This window comes from Pan troglodytes, chromosome 10, assembly GCF_028858775.2.
Source record: "Pan troglodytes isolate AG18354 chromosome 10, NHGRI_mPanTro3-v2.0_pri, whole genome shotgun sequence".
Lineage (NCBI taxonomy): Eukaryota > Metazoa > Chordata > Mammalia > Primates > Hominidae > Pan > Pan troglodytes.
The window spans coordinates 45,988,799-46,014,325 of NC_072408.2; the positions used below are offsets into that span (position 1 = coordinate 45,988,799).

The 25,527-nt window shown below is 49.1% G+C and overlaps 1 protein-coding gene and 1 pseudogene across 2 annotated transcripts in view; one reads left to right on the forward strand and one right to left on the reverse strand.

Moving 5' to 3' along the window:
* Positions 1 to 14,586, forward strand: part of FAIM2 (Fas apoptotic inhibitory molecule 2) — a 36,038-nt gene extending 21,452 nt beyond the window's left edge. For both annotated transcript variants that reach the window (XM_016923443.4, XM_016923444.4), the window contains one exon: positions 10,829 to 14,586. In XM_016923443.4, the coding sequence (XP_016778932.3) occupies positions 10,829 to 10,978 (150 nt within the window). In that variant the 3' untranslated portion in view covers positions 10,979 to 14,586. The remainder of the gene's footprint in view (positions 1 to 10,828) is intronic.
* A 3,215-nt stretch (positions 14,587 to 17,801) lies between these two features.
* LOC107967760 (large ribosomal subunit protein eL33-like) lies at positions 17,802 to 18,342 on the reverse strand (annotated as a pseudogene).
* Between the last annotated feature and the right edge of the window lie 7,185 nt (positions 18,343 to 25,527).

Below are 25,527 nucleotides of genomic sequence, written 5' to 3' on the forward strand. Positions count from 1 at the left end.
TCATTAGGAGATCAACACTCCAAAAGGCCCTGGTCGGGATCATCCTGCAGATTATAGAAACAACAATGGAGAGCATGGGGCCAGTTCCCCTGGCTCCATCCCCTGCCCGTGTTCATCTGCAGCTCCCCTGGGGCCCATGGGGCAGGGGAATGTTGATGAGAGGGGCTTTGGGACTCATTCCCCTTACCTCCTCTCAGTTTCAGGTAGACGAAGGCCCTCGGAGGCCCAGCCCCATAACTAAATCCCCTTACCCTCCCATTAGCTTGAACTCAGAAACATGCTGACCTCGTCCTGACCCTCAGGCCTGCGGACTCTGTGGTCCCCTAGCTCCAGCCTATCCCATAACTAGCACCCAGCACCCCCTGGTCTCTCATCTGCCCATCCTGCCCTCTCCCACCGTAGCCTTTGGGGAATTCTCAGCACAGTGGGGGCCACTCCCAGCCCTGCAGCTGAGCAGAGCTGGACACAGCACACTGCATGCAGGTGTCCCTGGCACGTGTGCCGCCTCAAGGAGACTGTGCAAGAGTGGGGTGAAGAGAAGTGTAGGAGGAGGCCCCAGACCCCCAGGGGGACCCTCCCCTCAACTCCCACCAACCTGAGCTTTGGAAGCGCTGTGAGAATCCAGCTTCGAGAATCCGATTTCTCTCCCAGAAACATCAGCCCCTCCCTTGAGATTCTACCATCTTTGAGGGCAGGCCGCCCAGTGGAAGGGGCAGCACCTGAGGGGGTGGCAGGCGAGGCTTCTCAGGGCTCTGGTCCAGCTTTGAGGAACAGGCCCCTCCTAGGCCTCACCCATGTCAGCCTTAGTACATTCTCAGGGAGCCTTGGGTTTTTGGTCTTACCCCTACCCCATATCCCTCACTGGATGCCAGAACCCAAATATGCCAGTAGAAGTGGGTGAGCCAGCTGAACAACCCTGACCACAGAGTGGCCGAATCCTCCCATTCCCCCTAGTGCCCTCTCTTTGGGTGCTTTTCTGTAGAAACTCATGGAAAGTCGCACAGGAAGCATGAGGGTCGGGCCGGGCTGGCGTGATGGGGCAGGGAATGAGGTGGGGGTACATGCCTGCAGCTGGCTTCTAGCCGCAGCTGAGACTCCAGGGCCCATGGAACTTGGAGCAGGTTGCCCCATCTCAGAGTTGGTTCTTCCTTGGGGAAGCTAAGGTCTCTGAGCCCCCTAAATCAGGAGCCCAAGTCCCAGAGTCCTCGGTAAGGAATGAGGCATAGGACATTAGAAATTAGGTGATGGGCCCAATGGGAATAGACCTCTTCACTTCCTGCCCAGCCTGGCCAATTTGAGGACCTTGGGAGCCACTGACAGTTGCTAAGAAACATCACAGTTGTTGTGCTTTAAGGAAGATTAGTGAGAAGCTGAGTGGACAGACCAGAGGCTGGGAGACCAGTTAGGAGGTCACTGCAGTGTCCCAGAGCCGGGGTGGGTGGGGGCAGGGAGACTGTGCATGGTCAGTACTGGATGCTGCAAGCCTAATGGCATTTGGATGAGCAGAGCTGGGATAGGAAGATGCTCAGTAGGGATGCTGGACCTCCAGTTCCGATGTTGACCACTGACTATGGAGAGACATAATACAGCTATCTGTCCTCAGTCTCTGGAAGGAAAGCAGGGCTGAGACCTGGAGCCCTCAGAGCTGGCAGGGACCAGCCTGAGGCAGCTGCCGCTGAAGCTGAGCATGCGCTGAAGCCAAGACAGCACATCCAGAGAGAGACACACACACACACTCACATTCACGCATATACACACATGAACATCCATATACATACACTCACATAAACTCACATATACACATATAGCCACATGCACAAACACATACACATACACACTCATATACACACCCACATGCACATACACACACGCACACATACACACATGGACTCATATGCATACATACACATGCACATATAGACATGCACACATATGCACTCACAGATACACATGCATATATACACACATGCACATACACACATGCACACACATGCACATATACACGCACATACACACATGCACACACATGCATGCATACATACACACATGCACATACACTCACATGCACACACATACACATGCACATATACACGCACACACGCACACATGCACACACATGCATGCATACATACACACATGCACATATACACATGCAATACACACTCATACACACATGCACACATACACACATACACATGCATACACATGCACTCATGCACACACATGCACTCATGCACACACACATACACATGCACATACACAAACACATGCACAGACATGCACATATACACATGCACATACATACACTCACATGCACAGACACATACACATGCACATATACATACATGCACATACACAAACTCATGCACACAGCCACACACATACACATACACACATGCACATACACAGATACACTCACATGCATACATATACACATACGCACATATACACATGAACATACACATACACATGCATGCACATATACACACATGCACTCACACATACACATGCACATATACACACATGCATACACACTCACATGCACACAGACACATACACACATGCACACACATACACTCACATATACACACATTCACGTGCACACACATACACAAACGCACATATACACACAGGCACACATACACTCATGCACACAAATATATACACACATGCATATACACTCACATGCACACAGACACACGCATATATGCACACATGCACATACACTCACATATACACATACACACGCACATACACACGCACATATATACAAGGGCACATACATACACATGCACACATACACATGCACATACACACATACACATGCACACATACACATGTACATATACACATGAACATACACTCACATTCACGCACATATACACATGCACATAGTCATATGCACACATATACACACATGCACATACACACATATACACATGCACACACACATACATGCACATTCACTCACACACTTGCACATATACACACACATACACACACATGCACACAGACACATATACACACATGCACATACACTCACATATACACACATTCACATGCCCACACATACACGCACATATACACACATGCAAACACATACACTCACATGCACACAAATACACATATACACGCACATATACATGCATGCACATACACCCATACACTCACATATACACACATGGACACACACACACATGCACATACACTCACATATACACACATACACTCACATGCACATGCACATATACACACATGCACATACATACACATATGCACACACATATACACATGCACATACACACATACACATACATGCACACATACCCACATACACATATACACACATGCACACACATGCACACATAAACATACACACGCACATATACACATGCACATGCATACACATACGCACATATACACATGCACATGCATACACATACACACATACATATACACATGCACATGCACACATACACATAAACATAAATGCACACATACACATACACACACATACACACATACGCACATATACACACATGCAGATGCATACACTCACATGGACACATATACACACACATACCCACATACACATATATGTATACACTCACACACACATGCACACACCTACACACATATACGCACATAGACACACATACGCACACTCACACACATATATACACATGCGCACACATACACATACGTACGCACATACACACGTATATATACAGGCACACACATACCCACATGCGTGTGCATGCACACACATACCATGACCAGCCTGGGCCAGACCCACAGCGTCCAAGGGATTTAAGAAAAATACTGCCGTCTACCCCAACCCCTCACCCTGCTTTTCTAGTGGGGATGGCGATATATGCCCTACCTTCCTCACAATTAGAAAAACACTTCGAAAAGTAAAAATGGCCATACAAATCCAAGGCTGAGGCATGACTTTTAGACTTATCTTCATTCCATTCAGAGCTTGAGGCCCATTTCCCGCAATGCGTTACATGAGGCTGAAGGAGCCAGTGAGAACCTTCTCTATTAGGTCGCCCACCCTCTGCCGCTGAAACAGTCCCAATGCCTCCCCTGAGGCCTCCCCGACGCCCCACCCAGACAACCTGGAAGTGGCGTGGGTTCCTCTGGGCTGGGGTGGGTGGACTGATCAGTGATTGCTCCTTCAGGGGAGAGTGTGCAGGCCCCCTCCTGAGGCCTGCCTGTCTCATTCCTGAGGAGTTCATCCCCCAACCCACACCCTGCTCAAACCTGACAGGAGGAGGTGGAGAAGCCCTGGGGTGGGGGACTGAGGGAGGGGAGGCATAGGCAGCTCCACACCTGCCTGGGGGCAGAAAGGAACTTCTGCTTCCATATCCAGGACCTGGTTCTTCAGAGCAGAGCCAGGAAGAGGCACTGGCACGGCCAGTAGGGTTGTGCAGTGGGGAGGGGGCTCTGCAGCTGGCCAGTGCCCCCCACCAAGTCACATTCAAGGCCTTGCTGCTCCTCTTACCATTCTGTGACCTTGTGCAAAATGACCTGACTGCTCTGTGCCTCACTGGCCTCATCTTTAAAATGGGGCTAACCTGCCTGTCTCACAGGCTGTTGTAATGGATGAATAGTGTAACAGATGAAGGGAAAACAGCCTCCTCACACTTGGCACATGGCAATTCTCAATCGATGACAGCTTTTACTCTTTTTTTTTTGAAATGGAGTCTCGCTCTGTCACCCAGGCTGGAGAGCAGTGGCTCAATCTCGGCTCACTGCAAGCTCTGCCTCCTGGGTTCACGCCATTCTCCTGCCTCAGCCTCCCGAGTAGCTGGGACTACAGGCGTGCACCACCACGCCCGGCTAATTTTCTGTATTTTTTTTTTTTTTTTTAGTAGAGACGGGGTTTCCCCATGTTAGCCAGGATGGTCTCGATCTCCTGACCTGGTGATCCGCCCGCCTCGGCCTCCCAAAGTGCTGGGATTACAGGCGTAAGCCACCGCACCCAGCCCAGCTTTTACTCTTATGGTAAATGATAACCTTGTCATTTAAATCACCAGATTTAGCCTGGCTTCAAAATCTGGTCATCTAAGTGACAAGGTTATCATTCACTATAAGTATCAAAGCCCCTTCTCTGCCACATTCTAGCTGTGTGGACTCACCGAGTTATGTAACGTCTTTGTGCTTCAGTTTCCCTATCTGTAAAATGGGGACAAGAACAGTACCTCCCTCATAGGCGGCTGTGCTTTTGGATGCATTCATATATGTAAAGCACTCAGTGCCTGGTGTGTGGTCAATGATCAGTAACTCTTACCTGTTGGTAAGTTATCTGAGGTCTGAGCCAAGATTTGAACCCAGGTCTGTGTGACTCCCCCAGCCTATGTTCTTAAGCACTGTATTATACTGGACTCATGCCCTTTCTCGTATGACCACACATGGCTCTTTCATACAAAATATTTTATTCCACTTACTGCCACAGGCTATTGATGCTTACCTTGCCTCCTGGTTCCTTTTTTTTCTTTTTTTTTGAGATGGAGTCTCGCTCTGTCGCCCAGGCTGGAGTGCAGTGGTGTGATCTTGGCTTACTGGAACCTCCACTTCCCGGGTTCAAGCGATTCTCCTCCCTCAGCCTCCCAAGTAGCTGGGATTACAGGTGCCCACCACCACGACTGGCTAACTTTTGTATTTTTAGTAGAGATGGGGGTTTCGTCGTGTTGGCCAGGCTGGTCTCGAACTCCTGACCTCAGGCGATCCACCCACCTTGGCCTCCCAAAGTGCTGGGATTACTGGATGAACCACTGCACCTGGCCCACTTTTTAAAAAGTTGATAGATAATCGTGTGTCATTAATATACTTTCATACACTACCCCCCTTTCATCCTGGGCCAGGCTTTCTGATTCGAATGCCTGCCAGACCCTGTTCCTTTGGTGGCCCTCCTGGGGGTGCAAATGTCTGTGCCATCTAAATTTTTGACATCCAGGTCAATGGAGAGAAGTATCTTCTATTGGTATCAGGCAAGAAATGGGCCCCAGATCTCCACTCAGTGGTCTCTCTTCACTCCCTCACCCCCTCACCCTCTCCTGCAGCCCAGTCGGCGCACCTGGACATATGGCTGGTAGTCTCTTCTCCAGAGACTCCCCAAAGCCCAAGCTCACCCTCTAGCTGTCCCTGGGCGGGGTGATGCGGGCAAGTCACTTACACTGTCTCTGCCTCAGTGTCCTCAGCAAATGGTGGAGCTGATAGTGCGACACCTGCCGCAGAGGCTTATGGTGAGAATTCAGTGAAAGAGTTCACGAACTCTTCTTTTGTGCTATTTTAACCCTTCTATTTTAAACTTCTAATTATATAATATGTGAATACATTTATTCACATATTTCACTTTTGGAAAATCTTAAATATAGAAAAAAGCAAATGTCACTTTGATCGTGTCCCTCACTGCTTTCCCCAGCAGGAACCATGAATTATCTCTCCTTCCAGACCTTTCTTTATGCATTTCATAGATATTTGCTATGTGCGCTCCTCTGACGTGTATAGTTTTATGGGATCATACGATATAGATTTTTCACAACTTGCTTTTTTCTCACAGTAGCGTCTGTCACAGATGTTTCCACCTCAGCACTGCTGCCCAGAGTTTATTTAACCACCCCCGTGTTGGTAGAGTTTGGGTTGTTTCAGCATCTCACTGTTAGAACCAATGCTGCAAACAACAGCCTGGGGGTTGCCTCCACACGCCCTCACACTGGCATTTATGCAGGACAGACACAGTCCACGTGTCACTGTTTATGCTGATACAACACATTGCAACCCCAGCTTTTTGTATTCAGTGCCTGCCTGCGGGTGGCTCTGAGCTGGCCTTTCCATGGCATGCACTGCCCAGAGCCCCTCAGCGTCACCTTTGGGGCCACATTCAGGGAGGACAACGGACATAAGCCTGGGCCCCAGATATGGCAGGGTCAGGCCAAATGTGTGGCTGGGGGCCCCGGCCAGGTTTAGCACTGGCCAGTAAAGTGAGGCGGGGAAGTTTGCCTTTGGCACCTGTGCCCTCTGCACATGCTCCCTCCCTCCCTGCAAGCCCATTCCTCCCCTATCTCCACCAGCATAGGAGACGGCACTCGATAAGCAGCCATCAGCAAGTCACTCAGCTCTCAGACTCCTTTCCTCGTGTAAGACCATGAGGACACCCACCTCCCAGGGCAAATGGGGAGAGGGAGATGAGATCAAGTGTTGGTCTGGGGAAGGACTCTTCAGATGTAAATTAATAGCGTCCTTGTCCCAGGGGGCCTCCTGCCCCATCCCACGTGCTCCTCCTGCAGAGTCTCCTGTTCAGCTGAACACTAACTCAAGTACCTGCCCTCCTTTTAGGGGTTTGCAGTCAATTCGGTTGCTAGCTCTCAGCCAAGATCCTAGCTACCCACTAAGATGTTAACTATAACCAAGATACCTGCTCTCAACCAAGACATTAGTTAACAATGCTTTCCATCTCCAAGGAGATAGCAGCAGATGACTTTCCTCTGTAAATCAATGCACTGCCATGCAGAATCTCTGATCATGTCTTTTGCCCTCATTAGACTGTCAGTTCTATGAGGGCAAGTTCTCTGGAATATAGTAGGTGCTCAGCAAATATTGTTGGGAATAAATCGATGAAAAGACTTTGTTTGACTCACAGGCATGAGGTGGCAGTGATGGGTCATACTGGTCAGTGGGGTTGAAATTTGAAGCAGGCCATCCCAGAGAACACCACATAGATAAGCATCTGTGGCTATGGACCAAGGGCTGGGGCAGAAATCATTTCATTCCTCTTCTCTCCAAGAGAAAAGCCAGCTGGCTGCTCTAGGGGGTCTCCTGCGTGGGTGCTTCTCAGAAGGGCCACCCCCAGAGCTGGACAGATCCAAGCCTTCCAAGTTAAGAGACTCCATTTCATTAGCTCACCCAGGGGTGACCAGGCTCTGGGAAACCAACCAAGCAAGCTACTGATTGAACAGCCAGATCAGCAGTTTATGAACTGATGCTGGCAGCTGTGACTGCCAAGTGGCCCAAAGCATTTGCACTGGGCCTTCTGCTTGCTCATTCTCTCTGCAGAAGGAAAATGTGCTTGGGAATCTAAATCAAACACAGAAGGAGCAGAGCGGAATGGAGAGAAATCATACTCAAAAATAGTGGATGCCACATACACTGTCATAAATCTACCCTCAAAACCACACCGTGGTGTGGGCATTGCTACTATCCCACTTTGTAGATGAGGACACTGAGGTCAAGTGGATGACTTGGCTACTGAGCAATGGAGCCGGGTCTCAAACCCAGGCATTTCAACTCCTGTTCCTGTCTGGAGTGCCCTTCCCTCAGTGCCACTGAGCTCAGGAGACTGACGCACCCCGCGCAGGGCTCCTCTCAGCCCTGGCCATGGCTCCCCATTTTCGCTCTGTTAAGGCCACTCAGCTCCCCAAGGAACAGTGCTGCCTCCCTGATGAGATGCAAGAGACACCTGAGTCTCATCAGCAGCACGTGCACGTCCTCAAGAGGGCACCTCTCCTTCTGCAGATAATAACAATGAAACCACATTAATATAATAGCAAGCATTCATTAAGTGCTTACCATGTGTCAGGCACCATGCCAGGCCCCTTGCATGCATTATCTCATTCTCACAACAACCTCAGGAGGCAGGCACGCTCATCTCCCTTTTACACATAGGGACTCACAGGCCTAGAGAGATTAAATGCTCTGCCCAGGTCCTGCAGCTAATGAGTGGTAGAGCAGAGCCTGCAGTCCAAGTGGATCTGACTTTCAAGCCTGTGCTCATAATTGCCCCCACCTCCTCACCTTTGACGGTGGCCCTGCCTCAATGTCCCATGTGCTGGAATTGCTCCCTGTTGGAGCCCTGGCCTCTTGGGCCTGCCGGGGTGAGCATTGCACCAGGGCTGGGATTCGACTAGGATTCTACGGGGCTGCGTCTATAGCAACTCTAAAGTCTGGGTCTTGGGAGACAAGGAGTCCATGGCGGGGGTGAAGGAAAGGGAACTGGGCATGACCCCTGTCTACCAAGCAGAGTGCAAGCTGCAAGGGCAGGCCCCAATCCCTTCCTCCTCTATCCACTTCTCCCATAGTTCCTGCCTCACCAAGTTCCCCACTCTTCACACAACACCAGTCAGGCCTCCCAGGCTTCCCTAGGCCTTCCCAGCTAGCAAACTCCTACTTAAGCCTCAGGTGAAATGCCACCTCTCCTGGGTCACCTTCCTCTGGCCCAATTAGTAGCTCCTTCCTTCATAGTCCTAATTGTGCATTTCCTGGGTTTTCTTGTAATGACCTGTAAGTGTCCCCCATGACGCTGTGAGCTTCCCCAAGGCAGGCACGGCTTTGTGTTTCTCGTCTCTTTTGCTCTTAGCAAGTCCCTGTCATGCAGCTGTTGCCCCATACATATTTATTGTATAATGAATGAGTTTCAGAGGACCCAGGGAACATGCCTTTCATACACAAGTGACTGAAGAGCCCAGTTAACAAGAATGTGAATCAATGTAAAAGAATTCTAATCCCGGGCTGGGCCTGGTGGCTCACGCCTGTAACCCCAGCACTTTGAGAGGCCGAGGCGGGCAGATCACCTGAGGTTGGGAGTTCAGGACCAGCCTGACCAACATGGAGAAAACCCGTCTCTGCTAAAAATACAAAATTAGCCGGGTGTGGTGGCACATGCCTGTAATCCTAGCTCCTCGGGAGGCTGAGGCAGGAGAATCGCTTGAGCCTGGGAGGTGGAGGTTGCAGTGAGCTGAGATCACGCCATTGCACTCCAACCTGGGCAACAAGAGCGAAACTCTGTCTCAAAAAAAAAAAAAAAAAAAGAAAAGAAAAGAAAAGAAAAAAAATTCCAGTCCCACGTGGATCAGTGCTTCATCACCTTTGAGATACTGGTGGACTTTTTGGCCTCTTTCTCCAGAAAAGCGCACCACGCCTGTCAAATTTCATATGCTACTTAAGGGTTCTGCTCTTTAGGCTTGGAGCTCAGAGGAAAGCTACATGGCAAAGGGTAGGAGCCACTGTATACAGTGGGCAGGCCTGGCAGGGGCAGGGGGGTGACACAGTGCTGTCTCAGAGGGAATCTGTTCCTAGTCCATTAGGCCAAGCAGGGCCCCAGGGAAGAGCCTGTTTCCTGGGAGGAAAGGCATTAACCCCGGGTGCTGTTAGCAGCAGGGCAGAATGTTTACACCTGGGGCTCCGAAGCCGGCCTGCTCGGGTTGAAATCTTGGCTTTGCCACTTTCTAGCTGTGTAACCTTTAGCTAATATTTAAGGTCTCTGGGCCTCACTTCCTGTAGGAAGAATCGGATTCTTATTTGATGGGGATGTCGGTAGCACTGATGGGCTGTCAGTACAGCACAAGTGCCCGGGCCCTGCTTGTACCTGAAGCGTTTGCCTTCCTCTGAGAGCAGGGTCCGGAGGGAATGGCAAGAAGACTAGGCCTCAGCTTGAAGGTCCCCTCTCCCAGGAAGCCTTCCCTAACTTCCTGCCACACTCACATAGGTGAGGCTCCTTGTTATCAGCCCCACTGCTGCCTGGAACCTTGTTATACTCATCATCCTAACAATTACTTCCTCTAGACTCTAAGCTCTGTGAGGACAGGGATCCCGGCTGTCTTGTTCTCTGCTGTATCCCTGTGCCTAGCACATAGCAGGTGCTCAGTAAATAGCTGCTGAATAGAATTAGGGACAGAAGGTGTCACAGGAGGGCCACTGGGCAGTCAGGCAGCAGGTGAGGGTAATAAAATTGGGGGTGGGGCTGAGGGGGACACCTGGGCTGCCATAGTCAGTGTCACACTGCCTGGGCCTCTGACCTCTCTCTCTCTCTCCTCACTTCTCCCAGTTCCTGGCACTTGACACCCAGTTGCTGATGGGTAACCGACGCCACTCGCTGAGCCCTGAGGAGTATATTTTTGGAGCCCTCAACATTTACCTAGACATCATCTATATCTTCACCTTCTTCCTGCAGCTTTTTGGCACTAACCGAGAATGAGGAGCCCTCCCTGCCCCACCGTCCTCCAGAGAATGCGCCCCTCCTGGTTCCCTGTCCCTCCCCTGCGCTCCTGCGAGACCAGATATAAAACTAGCTGCCAACCCAGCCTGTGGCCAGGTCACTCTCTACCCCAGCCCAGCCCAGCCCTCTGCCGCTTGTACATACGCCATGGGGACCCTGAGGAACTGAGGCCACGTCAATCCCTGTGCCGCCCCATTCGCCCGTTACATCTTCCAAACTGGGACGGTCAAGGCTGAAGGCTCCTCTGGGTTTGAGGGTCCAAGGGACAAGGAGGAGAAGCCTAGCAGGATTTCACATGCAGGAGAGAGACCCAGGAAGCCCAGCAGAGCCCTGAGCCCCACTGCAATTCCTCCTAGGGCTGCACAATCATGTGGCCTTGGGGCACACTGTCCTGCATCCAGTCTGTGTCCTCCTGTCTTTCTCATCCAGGTCAGGCACTGACACTTTGTAAGAAAGGGGGTAGGGGACACAGCTGGGCAGGTGGAGTGGGTGGGCAGGATGGCTGTCCCAGTCTGCCCATCTTCTCTTGGCTCTGGGACCAGCGGCTTGTTCTAGGGATTTGGACCTGGAGGCCAAGGGCACTAGGAGAGGGTCTGAAGCCTGTGCTGTCTGCTGCTTGCTGTGAATGGCCCTCCCGGGTCATGACAGAGCTCTTTTGGGGCAGGAGGTGAGGGCAGGGGGCCCCGCTCCTTGGTAAGGGCCTGCCCTGGGGCTCCCAGGGAAGTGGGAGCTGGGGAGCCAATCCACCCAGACCCGTGTCCACCTGGGAGGCATTTGGGGTTGCAGGACCGAGACCCACATCTTCTCACTCACTTCTCCACCCGCCAGGCAGCTGCCACAGGCCTAAGGCTGAGTGAGGTGTGATTGGGCCCTCCGGCTGGATGTTCTGGGGGAGGAGGCAATCGCTCTAGCTGCCAGGCCAGCCCCATCTGGAAGGAGTCTCTGCTCTGCCTCAGCCCTAACCCGAGGCTGTGTGGGAGTCCCTTCTGCACCTCTTATTTCCTAAACCCTTCCTGTCAGCTGCTGTTTGCTGGCTCGTCCCCAGCCAGGCCTCCTGAGGTCTTCATAGTTGGCACAGTCCACATCTCTTCTAGCTTCACTGGCCACTCACTCAGCCCAGAGTCCCTAAGTGCTCCCCCACTTATCTCTGCATCTCTCCAATTTGGAAGCCATCCAGCTGATGCTAACAGCCAGGGCCAGTCCCTCCAGCTGGTCCCATGTAATGAGGCCAGGGCTCCTTATCAGCTTCCAGGCGGCTGGGATCTCAGGCAGGGTGTGCGTCAGCCCTCCAACCCCCAGAGGGGCGCCTGTGGGGAGGGAACCAGGAGGCCACACTGGGGGAGCGTGCAGCCAGCATGTGCAGTGGCCAACTCCAGGCCAGTGGAAAGTTACTGTGTGGATACAGGAAGGCTCTGAGTGGCTAGCAGGACCCTCCCTTGGCTTTGCCCTCCTCCTCTTCTCTCTCCCCTGTGCTGGGAGCTCCGTCTGCCTTGGGAAGGGAGACGAGGTGTGCTGTTCCTTCCCAGCCCCATCCCTCCCCACCCTTCCTACTCCCAGCTTTCAAGAAACATTGCAGAAGCATTTGAAGTTTTGTTCCATCTTGGATATTTGAAGAGAAAAGGAGCCAAGAACTGGCGGGTGGTGTGTGTGCAGCAAAGGCATTGGGGGCACGGGTGAGATGCCCACTGTGTGCTGGTCTAAATTAATCCATCGCAGTGATCCTCCAGAGACAGCGCTCTGCTCATGTCCGTAGCAGAGGGAAAAGCCGAGGTGCTCAGAAAGGCTCGGTAATGAGTCCCAGGTCATACGGCTAGCGAGTGGCGGGCCTGGGGTTCAGACCCACAGCTGCCTCACGCAAACAGGGTATCACGCTTGCCCCTGGGCCTGGGTGGGGGCCGGAATGAGACCACATGAGAGCGCAGAGAGGTGGGTGGTCAGGCCCTGATGTCCTGGGGATTTCTTGTCCTCAGTGCCACCCGGCCTCCCGTCTTTCCTGAAACCCCTCACCAGATTTTGCACTCTGAGGTTTCTATCTTCCAGACAAGAGCTGGGAGGCAAGATTTCTGGTTTCTGGTTCCTAGCCTCACTGCCAGCGGGCTCCTGCTATTAGGTGAGGGTTTCTTGCTGTCTGGAATTCAGTTTTTCCATTTGCCACATGGAAGTTCATAGCCAGGATAGGGCGGGAGAGGCACCAGAACATTTCTCTCCACTGACTTTCTCACCCGGTTCCCACCCTCCTCCACCTCCTCTCCTCCGGGCCCCTCAGTTTCCTCTCCTCATCTCTGGCCTCAGTTCCAGAGGGTTAGCCCCAGCACCCCACTCTCCTGCCACTGTCAGATAGCCTTGGTCATGCTTCCTAGAATCTACTTGTCCAAGTTCTCCTCTCCCTGGGATAAGTTATTGCAGAAACTGGGGATTTAGAAGCTTATTCAGGGCTGAGTGCCAAAAGCTTGGGGGAGGAGGGACAGGTCCTCGGCAATAAACAATGTCACACACGCATCACAGCCATTTGAGAAATGGCTTCTTTGCAGAGCTGGGGAAGCCGGGCAGAAGATGCCGCAGCCTTCTACTCTGGGTCCTGAGTGGGGGTGGCAGGTACCACAGTGTAGGCAGCAGGGTCAGGGCCAAAGTCTATGCGTTCCATCTCCAATCCAGGCAGTGAGGAATCCTGAAACACCAGGAGAGGCGTCAGAAGGAGGAAGGGCAGGGGAACAGGAATGCAAGATTAAGGAAACCGCAGCTGAGCAGGTGTCACAAGCTGTAAAGGAGGAAGGGAGCCTGCAGGCCCTTCACATTTTTGGCCTGGGTGGGGCTGGGCCCAGGAAGGGGTGGGCTGGATTTTGTAAAGCTGGAGGCAGCCAGGAATCTGACTGTCCGGAATGTGAGTTGAGGGGTCTCCCACTGAAGTCCTCTTCTGGAAGCTGCAGATGGGGGCCAGGGAGGCACACACGAGTCTGGGACTCATTCCCGGGCACACCTATGGCTCCTTCTGTATCACCTGGGGAAGCCCCGGAATCTTAGTTCTTCCATTCCCTACTCTTCCTTCTGAGGGAGTCAGGATGGGACAGACACCCATTTTCCAAAAGGCTCCTTGCCTCCTTCCCTGGCCCACCTGAAGCCAAGTCCCAGGTGTCCTGGCTGCTCTCCTGGGCGGGGTGGGATTTTTGCATAAGCACTTTGCTGCCCTCCGGTGGCTGCTTGAGGAAACGCGGGGCCTGGTTTGGGAGAGTCACCGAGGGCCCATGTGGCTGGAGGTTGGGGGCAGGATCTGGCCCGAGCTCTCCTCAGACTTCCCCAGACCTGTCTTCTCATCAGCCACCGCTGTTTTCTTTTGCCGAACGATGGTTGCATCTCTCGGACACAGTGTACCCCCTCCCAAGCCCTCCCTGAGCCGTTCTCCTGAGTCCCTGAGGGCAGACACAGCTCCAGGGACCCAGGCCGGCTGCCACACCCCTGACACTCCTGCTGTCCACTGGCCTCAGCTCCTGCAAGTTCCCCAGTGTCCGCACCTGTTCCCTTCCCTGACCTCACCTTCCTGGGGTCTGTGACTGACTGGAGATAAAAATAAAAGCAATTGTGACACCTGAGTTGTTTCCCTCGTCTGCCGTGTGCCGGTTGCCTCAGATGGTTGTGGAGTCTGTGTGGGTCAAACCCAGACCTGTGTGAGAGCCTTCTCACCAGAGCTGCTGAGTTTGAAGTAAATCTCCATGTTTATTTTCATGTGGACAGGGTTAAATTGGTTCTCCTGCTCAATAAACCCTTTACGGAGGCTCTCAGGATCCCGGAGTTAAAAGCAATCCCAGAGTCTCCTCCGGAACAGGGGCTCACCCCTTTCTGTGGAAGCCTGTCCGTTTGTGGGCCGTTCTGGTAGAAGGGTCTTTCTTATTTTGAGCCAAAATCTGCTTCCTAAAAGGTACACAGAAGGAAGGAATGCCTGGGTTGCACCTGGACAGATTGTCCAGAGCGGCAGCTTTAAAACCACAGAACCTTGGCTGGGCTCAGTGGCTCACGCCTGTAATCCCAGCACTTTAGGAGGCCGAGGTGGGTAGATCACCTGAGGTCAGGAGTTCGAGACCAGCCTGGCCAACATGGTGAAACCCTGTCTCTACTAAAAACACAAAAATTAGCTGGGCGTAGTGGCGCACACCTGTAATCCCAGCTACTCAAGAGGCTGAGACGAGAACCGCTTGAACCCAGGAGGCGGAGGTTGCAGTGAGCCAAGCTTACACCACTTCACTCCAGCCTGGGCGACAGAACAAGACTCCGTCTTAAAAAAAAACAAAACAAAACAACAACCCTACAGAACCAAAGCTCCTTGAAGGCAGAGTTATGACGCACGGTCTCAGTAAACAACTTACCAGCGAATGGAGGAATGCATAGGTGAATGTGTCTACTCCAACCCTCTTATTTTACCTGAGAGGAAACTAAGGAGCAGAGGGTGCAGCGATTTGTCCAAGTTTACGCACAAATTAACGACTGGAAGTGGGGTCAGGAGGTGCATGGGTTAATGATCACCCCACAAGCTCCTGTGGGGAATGTGGGGCCAGGGCGCTGTGTGGGAGGGGAGGGAACGCCATCACACTGGAGCCATGGGGGATGTTATCCTTGTCTCTGACAAGGTTAGGACACAAATTCAGCTGGAGCAGGGAAAGTGCCTGGGGCAAGAGTTAGAGGACTCTGAGGAGAGAAAAGTGACTTTTATTAAGCGCTCACTGCATACAAAGCACTTCCACAGATGGTGAGAAATAGGAGAGGGAGAAGATACCAACGGTGGTGCAAGAGAGAAACCAGGCACTGTGGCTCGAGACCGTGCAGCCGTGGGTCCTGAGAAGATGTAGCCCCACCGGGGAAGCAGTGCTGAGCTGTGTCGCCGGGGAAAGGGAAGATCCCTAGATCAGGGCTCAAAGCGTGCAAAATGTTGAGGGGCAGGGGCTGGTGTGATGGAAGGGATGAATGGTCTAGGTTGGGGTACACGCTGGGCCCCCTTGCCACCCCCTGCCTCCAGATCCCTTCTGCCTCACCACCCATTCTTACCTGGACTGCCTGTTAGCTTTCCTAGGACTGCCATACAAATTGCCACAAACTGGGTGGCTCAAAACAACAGTGATTCATTTCACCACAGTTGTGGAGGCTGGAAGCCTGAAGTCAAGGTGTCAGCAGGGTGGGTTCCTGCTGGAGGCTCTGAGGGAGGGCCTGTGGCAAGCTCTTTCCAAGCCTCTGGCAGCTGCAGGTGATCCGCAGTGTTGCTTGGCAATGGCGCCTCCAGTCTCTGCCTCCATCTTCATATGGCCTTCTCCTCTGTGTCTCTGTGTCTTGAAGCTCCCTCTCCGTCCTCCTAGAAGGATACCTGTCTCTGGATTTAAGGCTTACAATAAATCTAGGATGATCTCATCTCAAGATCTTTATTTGGAAAAAGATCCTATTTCCAAAAAAGGTCACATTCACAGGTACAGGGGTTTAGAACTTGGACATATCTCTCTTGAGGGGGCCCCTATTCAACCCTTTACACCATTCATTCTCTTCTGGCTGCTACTGCCCCGTGGTGGCCTCTGTACGCATCCTCCACCCATGGGACAGTCTTCACATACAGTACCCAGCCCCCAGTGAGACTGGAGAAATCCCAGAGCTGAGCAACCTCATCCAGCTCACTTATACCATCTGTCTTTACTCAAGTCTGGCTACTCCCAGCAAACCTGTTTGCCCTCACAGATTTTGTGTGTGTGCATGCACACACACACATGCACATGCATGTGTGCACACACACACACACCACGGATGGCTAAGATGCTTTCTTCCCAGCTTCTCATCCTCCACTCCCCTCCACACTCTCTGCTTGCTTTATCTGGGAAAACCCTGCCAAAAGGAGTGAGTCTCGCCTGTCCCGCATCACTGCTGTCCCCCTCTGTTGGCTTCTTTTTCTCCTGAGCCACTATGTAAGAAGTCCAATTTCCCGAGGCCGCCATGCCAGAGAGGCCACGTGTGGTGCTCCAGCCAAGAGACCCAGCTGAGCCAGCCTCCCAGCCACGCCTGCCAGGCTGGCAGCTGTAGGCAGGAAGAACCATCTTGGAAGTGGATTCTCCAACTTCAGCTGTTCCAGCTCCTGTGCACCCAGTCTTCCTGGTTGAGGTCCAAGACCTCATGGAGCATTAAAAATCCATCTCCTCCATGCCCTATCCAAATTCCTAATCCACAGAATCCGTGAGAATAATAAAATGGTTGTGGTTTTATGCCACTAAGCTTGAAGTCATTTGCTATGCAGCAACAGATGCCTGGAACAGGATTTGGTACCTGGAAGTGAGACACTGCCGTAGCAGAACCTAACGTGTGTGGGAGGCGCCTGACACCCTCAGTGAGACCGTGCGTGAAAGCTGGCAGGGCCTTGAGGAGACTGCAGGCGAAGGCTCCAGGGAAAGTTGAGCGAAACATTACTGGAATCTGGAGGAACAGAGACTCTGATATAGTGGTGGACAGTTGAGTGAAACTTTCATCTGTGCTAATGTGAAAGATAAAAAAGGTCTAATTAACTGATGACTCTGGCTAGGATTTTCAGGCAGTGTTGAAAGTGTGTTTGGCTTATTTGAGCCTTGCATCCTAAGATACAGATAGTGAGAAAAAAGCTAAAGAAAGAATTATTCTGTTTTTTAAGCAGAATTTGGAGGAGATATAAAAAGCCCAGGATAATCTTTCCAGCCAAGGAAGAATTGTCAAAGTAATGAAAAAGCCTTGGGGCAAAGATCAACTCCAGAGCACTGTCAGGAACACACAGTCTCTGGGTAAAGATGAAGTCAAAGCTGTGACTGTGAAAGCAGTCATTAAGCATCAGAAAGATCTAAGCGGGTGCCTCAATCCTTCAGACAGGCAGAAGTACTCCTAAGGATCCCACAGGCATTTGTTGCAGACCCACTCTGTTAAACAATCGGACTTCTAAGGATCTTTTCCCCCCAACAAATCCACTTTTATTTGTTGACTTTTCATTAGTTGAAACCCTTGAGGGATACAGCATCACTCAGATTCTGTGTCCAGTGGGCTTAGCAGGAAGATTGTTTCGGAATTTGGCACGAACCTTGCCACTGTTTCTGTGGGCCCTAGTTACCTTTCCCCAGACTACTCTGGTTTTGTTTGGTTTGCCACCAGGAGTCACTGTGCTGTCCTTTGCTTTGTATACATAAGCACATCTCTTGCCCAAATAGAATTCTGTTTCATCTCGGGCATAAACCACCTTCAATTTTAAGAAAAACTGCTGTGTGCTCCCTTTGATTCCAGAGACTGTGCTTATAGCCAGCAAAAATGGCCTTGGACCACAGCCTTCCAGACATATTTCCTTTTAGAAGTCCTGTTCCCAGCAGGCCTCCACAGGATTCAAGATGGCAGGAAGAGAAAGACCTTCTAAAGATCTTAAGGATATTATTCCTCCGCAGCCTCACTGGGTACCCAAGATAGAGAAGGCCTTGTCTTAAAGAGACTTATCAGTGTGATTTTTGTCTAATGGAATAATCCTCCAATAAGATTCATAGAGACCAGGCGCAGTGGCTCACGCCTGTAATCCCAGCACTTTCAGAAGCTGTGACAGGAGGATCACCTGAGGTCAGGAGTTTGAGACCAGCCTGGCCAACATGGTGAAACCCTGTCTCTACTAAAAAATACAAAAATTATCCAGGCTTGGTGGCACATGCCTGTAATTCCAGCTACTCAGGAGGCTGAGGCAGGAGAATCGCTTGAACCCAGGAGGCAGAGGTTGCAGTGAGCTGAGATCAGGCCATTGCACTCCAGCCTGGGTGACAGAGCAAGACCCTGTCTCAAAAAACAAAAAACTTAGCAGCCACTAAAAATGAGGACATGGGTAAATATTTACATACAGAATCACAGTACTGAATAATATTAAATTAGAAAGCAAATTATGAAGCATTAATATTGAGTATAATCCCATTTTTTATTTTTAAAAATATCTTTGATGGCTCTTCCTTATAGTAAAATGCCAACTAGTAGATGAAGAAGTAATGATAGAAAAATCACCATTTTGCAATACAGTAATGATTCAGTCAAGAATCATCAATGGATGCTAAAACTCTTAGGTGCAAGTTTGATAGGGAACAGAATATTGATATAGTTTAAACATGCCTCCACACAGACTTCTTTTTTCTTTGTGTTTGTTTTTTGTTTTTGTTTTTGTTTTTGTTTTGAGACACAGTCTCACTCTGTTGCCCAGGCTGGAGTGCCCTGGCACGATCTCGGCTCACTGCAACCTCCACCTCTCGGGTTCAAGCAATTCTCCTGTCTCAACCTCCCGAATAGCTGGGACTACAGTCGTCCGCCACCAAGCCCTGCTAATTTTTGTATTTTTAGTAGAGATGAGGTTTCACGATGATGGTTAGACTGGTATCAAACTCCTGACCTCAGGTGATCCATCTGGCTCGGCCTCCCAAAGTGCTGGGATTACAGGCATGAGCCACCGTGCCCGGCCTTTCTTTGTGTTTAAACAGCTTTATTGAGATATAATCCAAACGCCGTATAACTTACCATTTAAAATGTGCAATTCAATGTTTTCTTAGTATATTCAAAGGGCTGTGCAACTATCACCACAATCTAATTTTAGAATGTTTTCGTCTCTCTCTCCCATTAGCATTAGTTCCTATTCCCTTCCTTCCCCTATCCCCTGGCAACCACGAATCTACTTTCTGTTTCTAGAAATGTACCTATTTTGAACACTTCACATAAATGGAATCATACAATACAGTCTTCCGTGACTGGCTTCTTTCACTTAGCATAATGTTTTCCAGCGTTCTCTATGTTGTAGCATGTATTAGTAGTTCATTCCTTTTTCTTTTTGGAGATAAGAGTTTCACTCTGTCGCCCAGGCTGGAGTGCAGTGGCACAGTCTCAGCTCACTGCAACCTCCACCTCCTGGGCTCAAGCAATCCTTCCGCCTCAGCCTCCTGAGCACCTGGGACCACAAGTGCACGCCACTGTGCCCAGCTAATTTTTGTTTTTGTTTTTGTTTTTGTTCTTGTTTTGAGACAGGGCCTGGCTCTGTCACTCAGGCTGGAGTGCAGTGGCACAATCTTGGCTCACTGCAACCTCCACCTCCTGAGCTCAAGCCATCTTTCCGTTTCAGCCTCTTGAGTAGTTGGGACTACAGGCATGTGCCACCATGCCTGGCTAATTTTTGTATTTTTTGTAGAGACAGGGTTTTGCCATGTTCTTCGTGCTGGTCTTGAACTCCTGGACTCAAGTGATCTGCCCTCCTCAGCCTCCCAGAGTGCTGGGATTACAGGCATCTGCCACTGCACCCAGCCTAATTTTTGTATTTTTTTTTTTTTTTTTTTTTTGTAGAGACGGGGTTTCACCATGTCACCCAGGCTGGTCTCGAACTCCTGGACTCAAGCAATCCACCACCTCTGCCTCTCAAAGTGCTGGGATGACAGGTGTAAGCCACTGAGCCTGGCTACTTCATTCCTTTTTATTGCCAAATAATATTCTATTGTATGAATAGACTACATTTTATGTATCCATTCATCAATTGATGGACATTTGCTTTCACCTTTGTCTATATGAGTAATACTGCTATAAACATTCCTGCTTTTTGTGGGGATGTGTTTTCAGTTCTTTCGGGTATATACCTAGGAGAAGCATTGCTGTGTCATATGTACCTATGTTTAACTTTTTGAGGAACTGCCAAGTTGTTTTTCGAAGGGGCTGCACCATTTTATATCCCATCAGCAATGGATGAGGGGTTCCAATTTCCCCACATCCTTGCCAACTTGTTGATGTCTGTCTTTTAAATTTTAGCCCTATTTGTGGATGTGAATTGGTATCTCATTATGGTTTGGGTTTGCATTCCCTAACGAGTAGTGATGCTTAGTATCTTTTCATGTGCATAGATTGCTTTTTGTTCACAGATTACTTTTGAATTACAAAGGAGAGGTCTGGCACGGTGGCTTACACCTGTAATCCCAGCACTTTGGAAGACTGAAGTGGGTGGATCGCTTGAGTCCAGGAATTCAAGACCAGTCTATGCAACATGGCGAAACTCTGTCTCTATTAGAAATACACAAATTAGCTGAGTAGCACATGCCTATAGTCCTAGCTACTTGGGAGGCTGAGGTGGGAGGATTATTGGAGCCTAGGAGGCAGAGGTTGCAGAGAGCCGAGATCATACCACTGCACTCCAGCCTGGGCAGAGCGAGACCCTGTCTAAAAAAAAAGTTACAAAGGAAAAAATGATAACACTACAGTAGAGAAAACTGTTAGGTTCCAACTTAATCATGAATCACAAATAATGGCACAAATTGACACCATGTGTTTTCTGATATGATGTGCTGAGAAGGACAAAAATATACTTTATAACACTTCTGCCAAAAAAATGCAAAGCCGGCTGGCAGGATGTCTCACATCTGTAATCCTAGCACTTTAGGAGGCCAAGGCAGGAGGATTGCTTGAGCCCAGGCAGTGAAGGCTGCAGTGAGCCAAGTCTATGCCACTGCACTCCAGCCTGGGCAACAGAGTGAGACCCTATTTCAAAAAAAAAAAAAAAAAAAGAAAGAAAAAAAGAAAGAAAGAAAAGAAGCAGCAAAGCCTGAGTCTTATCATGAAGAAATATTAGACAAAACCAAATTGAGGGTGGTGCAGCAGCTCACACCTGTAATACCAGCACTTTGGGAGGCTGAGGCAGGTGGATCACTTGAGGTCAGAAGCTCGAGGTCAGGAGCTCGAGACCAGCCTGGGCAACATGGTGAAACTCCATCTCTACTGAAAATACAAAAATTAGCTGGGCATAGTGGCACATGCCTGCAGTCCCAGCTACTCGGAAAGCTGAAACATGAGAATTGCTTGAACCTGGGAGGCGGAGGTTGCAGTGAGCCGAGATCACGCCACTGCACTCCAGCCTGGGCGACAGAGTGAGACTCTGTCTCAAAAAAAAAACCAACAACAACAAAAAAAACCAAATTGAAGGATATTCTGCAAACTAAACGGCCTGTTTTCCTCAAAAATGTTCTGAAATGTTGGCTTCTGGTGGCATCTCCAAAGGAGGCTATACTCACAGTTGTAATATTTAAGTGAGTAATATTAAAACTACTTAATTTGTTTAATGTTGATTAAATATATATATGCACACACATTTTATGTTTACTTATGAATAGAAAAAACCCTAGATGGATATATATTAAAATGTTAGTTAGGCAAAGCTATCCTGAGCAAAAAACAAAACTGGAGGAATCACATTATTTGACTTCAAATTATACTACAGAGCCATTATAGTAACCAAAACGGCATGGTACTGGTATAAAAACAGATACATAGACCAATGGAACAGAAAAGAAAACCCAGAAATAAATCCATACATCTACAGTGAACTCATTTTCAACAAAGTTGCCTAGAATATACATTAGGGAATGGACATTCTCTTCAATAAATGATGCTGGGAAACTGGATATCCATATGCAGAAGAATGAAACTAGGCCTCCATCTCTCAACATATACAAAAATCAAATCAAAATTGATTGAAGTCTTAAATCTAAGACCTCAAACTATGAAACTACTAAAGGAAAACACTGGGGAAACTCTCCGGCACATTGGGCTGGGCAAAGATTTCTTGAGTAATACCCCACAAGCACAGGCAACCAAAGCAAAAATGGACAAATGGGATCACATCAAGTTAAAAAGCTTCTGCACAGCAAAGGAAACAATCAAGAAAATGAAGAAACAACCCACAGAATGGGAGAAAAAATAGTTGCAGACGATCCATCTGACAAGGGATTAATAACCAGAATATATAAGGAGCTCAAATACCTCAATAGGAAAAAAAATCTAGTAATCCAATTAAAAATGGACAAAAGATCTGAATAGACATTTCTCAAAAGAAAACATACAATGGCAAACAGGTATATGAAAAGGTGCTCAACATCATTGATCACCAGAGATATGCAAATCAAAACTACAATGAGATATCATCTCATCCTAGTTAAAATGGCTTTCATCGGAAAGATGGGCAATAACGCATGCTGGTAAGGATGTGGAGAAAAGGGAACCCTCATACTCTGTGGGTGGGAATGTAAATTACTACAACCACTACGGAGAACAGTCTGGAGGGCCCTCAAAAAACTAAAAATAGAGCTACCTTATGATTCACCAATCCCACTACTAGGTATATACCCAAAAGAAAGACATCATTATATCAAAGAGATATCTGCACTCCCATGTTTATTGCAGCACTTTTCACAATAGCCAAGATTTGGGGCCGGGTGCGGTGGCTTACGCCTGTAATCCCAGCACTTTGGGAGGCCGAGGCAGGCTGATCACCTCAGGTCGGGAGTTCCAGACCAGCCTGACCAACATGGTGAAACCCCATCTCTACTAAAATACAAAAAATTAGCCGGGCATGGTGGCGTGCGCCTGTAGTCCCAGCTACTCGGGAGGCTGAGCCAGGAGAATCGTTTGAACCCAGGAGGCGGAAGTTGCAGTGAGCCAAGATCAGGCTGCTGCACTCCAGCCTGGCGACAGAGAAAGACTCTGTCTCAAAAAAAAAAAAAAAAGATTTGGAAGCAACGTAAATGTCCATCAACAGATGAATGGATAAAGAAAATGTGGTACATATACACAATGGAGTACTATTCGGCCATAAAAAAGAATGAGATCCTGTCATTTGCAGCAACATGGATGGAACTGGAGGTCATTATGTTAAAGGAAATAAGCCAAGCACAGAAAGACAAACTTCGCATATTCTCACTTATTTCTGGGAGCTGAAAATTAAAACAATTGAACTCATAGAGATATAGAGTAGAAGGATGATTATGAGAGGCTGGGAAGGGTAGTGGGGGATGTGGAAGTGGGGATGGTTAATGAGTACAAAAATATAGTTAGAATGATGAAGGTCTAGTGTTTGATAGCACAACAGGGTGACTGTAGTTGACAGTAATTTATTGTACACTTAAAAATAACTAAAACAATAATTTATTGTACATTTAAAAATAACTAAAATTGAATTGTTTGAAATACAAAGGATGAATGCTTAAATTGATGGATACTCCATTTACTCTGAGGTGATTATTATTGCCTGTATCAAAATATCTCATGTACCCCATAAATACATTCACCTACTATGTACCTACAAATTTTTTAAAAATTTTAAGGTTAATTATTATCTCCAGAGGTTGGGTAAGAATAGGTCTTTTATTGTAGCTTATCTAGGTTTACTAATTTTTCTACACTGAAAGAATTCTATAACTTGGGTATTAAAATATACTGTAAAGAGAAACTCAAAAAATAAACAGAGAAAAAGGAAAGGAGGGAAGGCCGAAAGAAGGAGGGAAGGATGATGGAAGGAATACAGGTAATTAGTGATACTCACCATGTATCACCTACTTGAGACATCAGATGTCCTTTCCTGCGAATTATTTTTTCTTCCCTTTGTAAAACTGTACATTACTGAAAACCTGTTCCTTCTCTATGTATAAAGAGCCTCCACCCATTAAGGTGACATTCCTTTAGCTGCCCGGCATCGTGCCAGATGCAGGGGATACAAAGGCTATATGTGGTCACTCTTTCCCATGAGTTCATGGTAAATCAAACATTGCAGTATTGTGTGACAAATGCAGCAACAGACATTCATGTAGACAGAGGAAGGAAAACATTCACTCTCTTTGAAGGAGAGTGGCTGTTGAAGTCTTCACAAAAGAGGACACCCATGAGCTGGGTCTTGAGGAAAGTGGGAGTTGTGGATGGAGGGTAGATTCCAAGCACAGGGAACAGTACATGCGAGGACACGGAGTTCCCACCCAGCACACTCAGGACACTGTGAGTAGTTCAGCATGGCTGGAACAGAGATGTTGGGATGGGGTGGGAAGTGCAGGGGAAGGTGAAGGAACAGACAGGAAGTCAGTCTCAGAGGAGCTTTTGAGTCCTCTGAGGCCTCACTGCTCAAAAAGAGTGTATTACCTGTGTGCTTGTCAGAAATGCAGACTCTCAGGCCCACCACAGGCCTTCTGAATCAGAATCTACATGTATTTATTTATTTAGAGACAGAGTTTCATTCTATTGCCCAGGCTGAAGTGCAGTGGTGTAATCGTGGCTCAGGTGATCCTCCCACCTCAGCCTCCTGAGTAGCTAGGAATACAGGCGTGCACCACCATGCTTGGCTAATTTTTTAAATTTTTTGTGGAGACAGGGTCTCACTATGTTGCCCAGGCTGGTCTTGAATTCTTCGGTTCAAGGGGTCCTCCTGCCTCGGCCTCCCAAAGTGCTGGGATTATAGGCATGAGCCTCTGTGCCCAGCCAGAATCTACATTTTAGGCCGGGTGCAGTGGTTCATGCCTGTAATCCCAGCACTTCGGGAGGCCAAGGCAGGTGAATCACCTGAAGTCGGGAGTTTGAGACCAGCCTGACCAACAAGGAGAAACCCCGTCTCTACTAAAAATACGAAATTAGTTGGGCGTGGTGGTACATGCCTGTAATCCCAGCTACTCGGGAGGCTGAGGCAGGAGAATTGCTTGAACCTGGGAGGCGGAGGTTGTGGTGAGCCAAGATCATTCCAT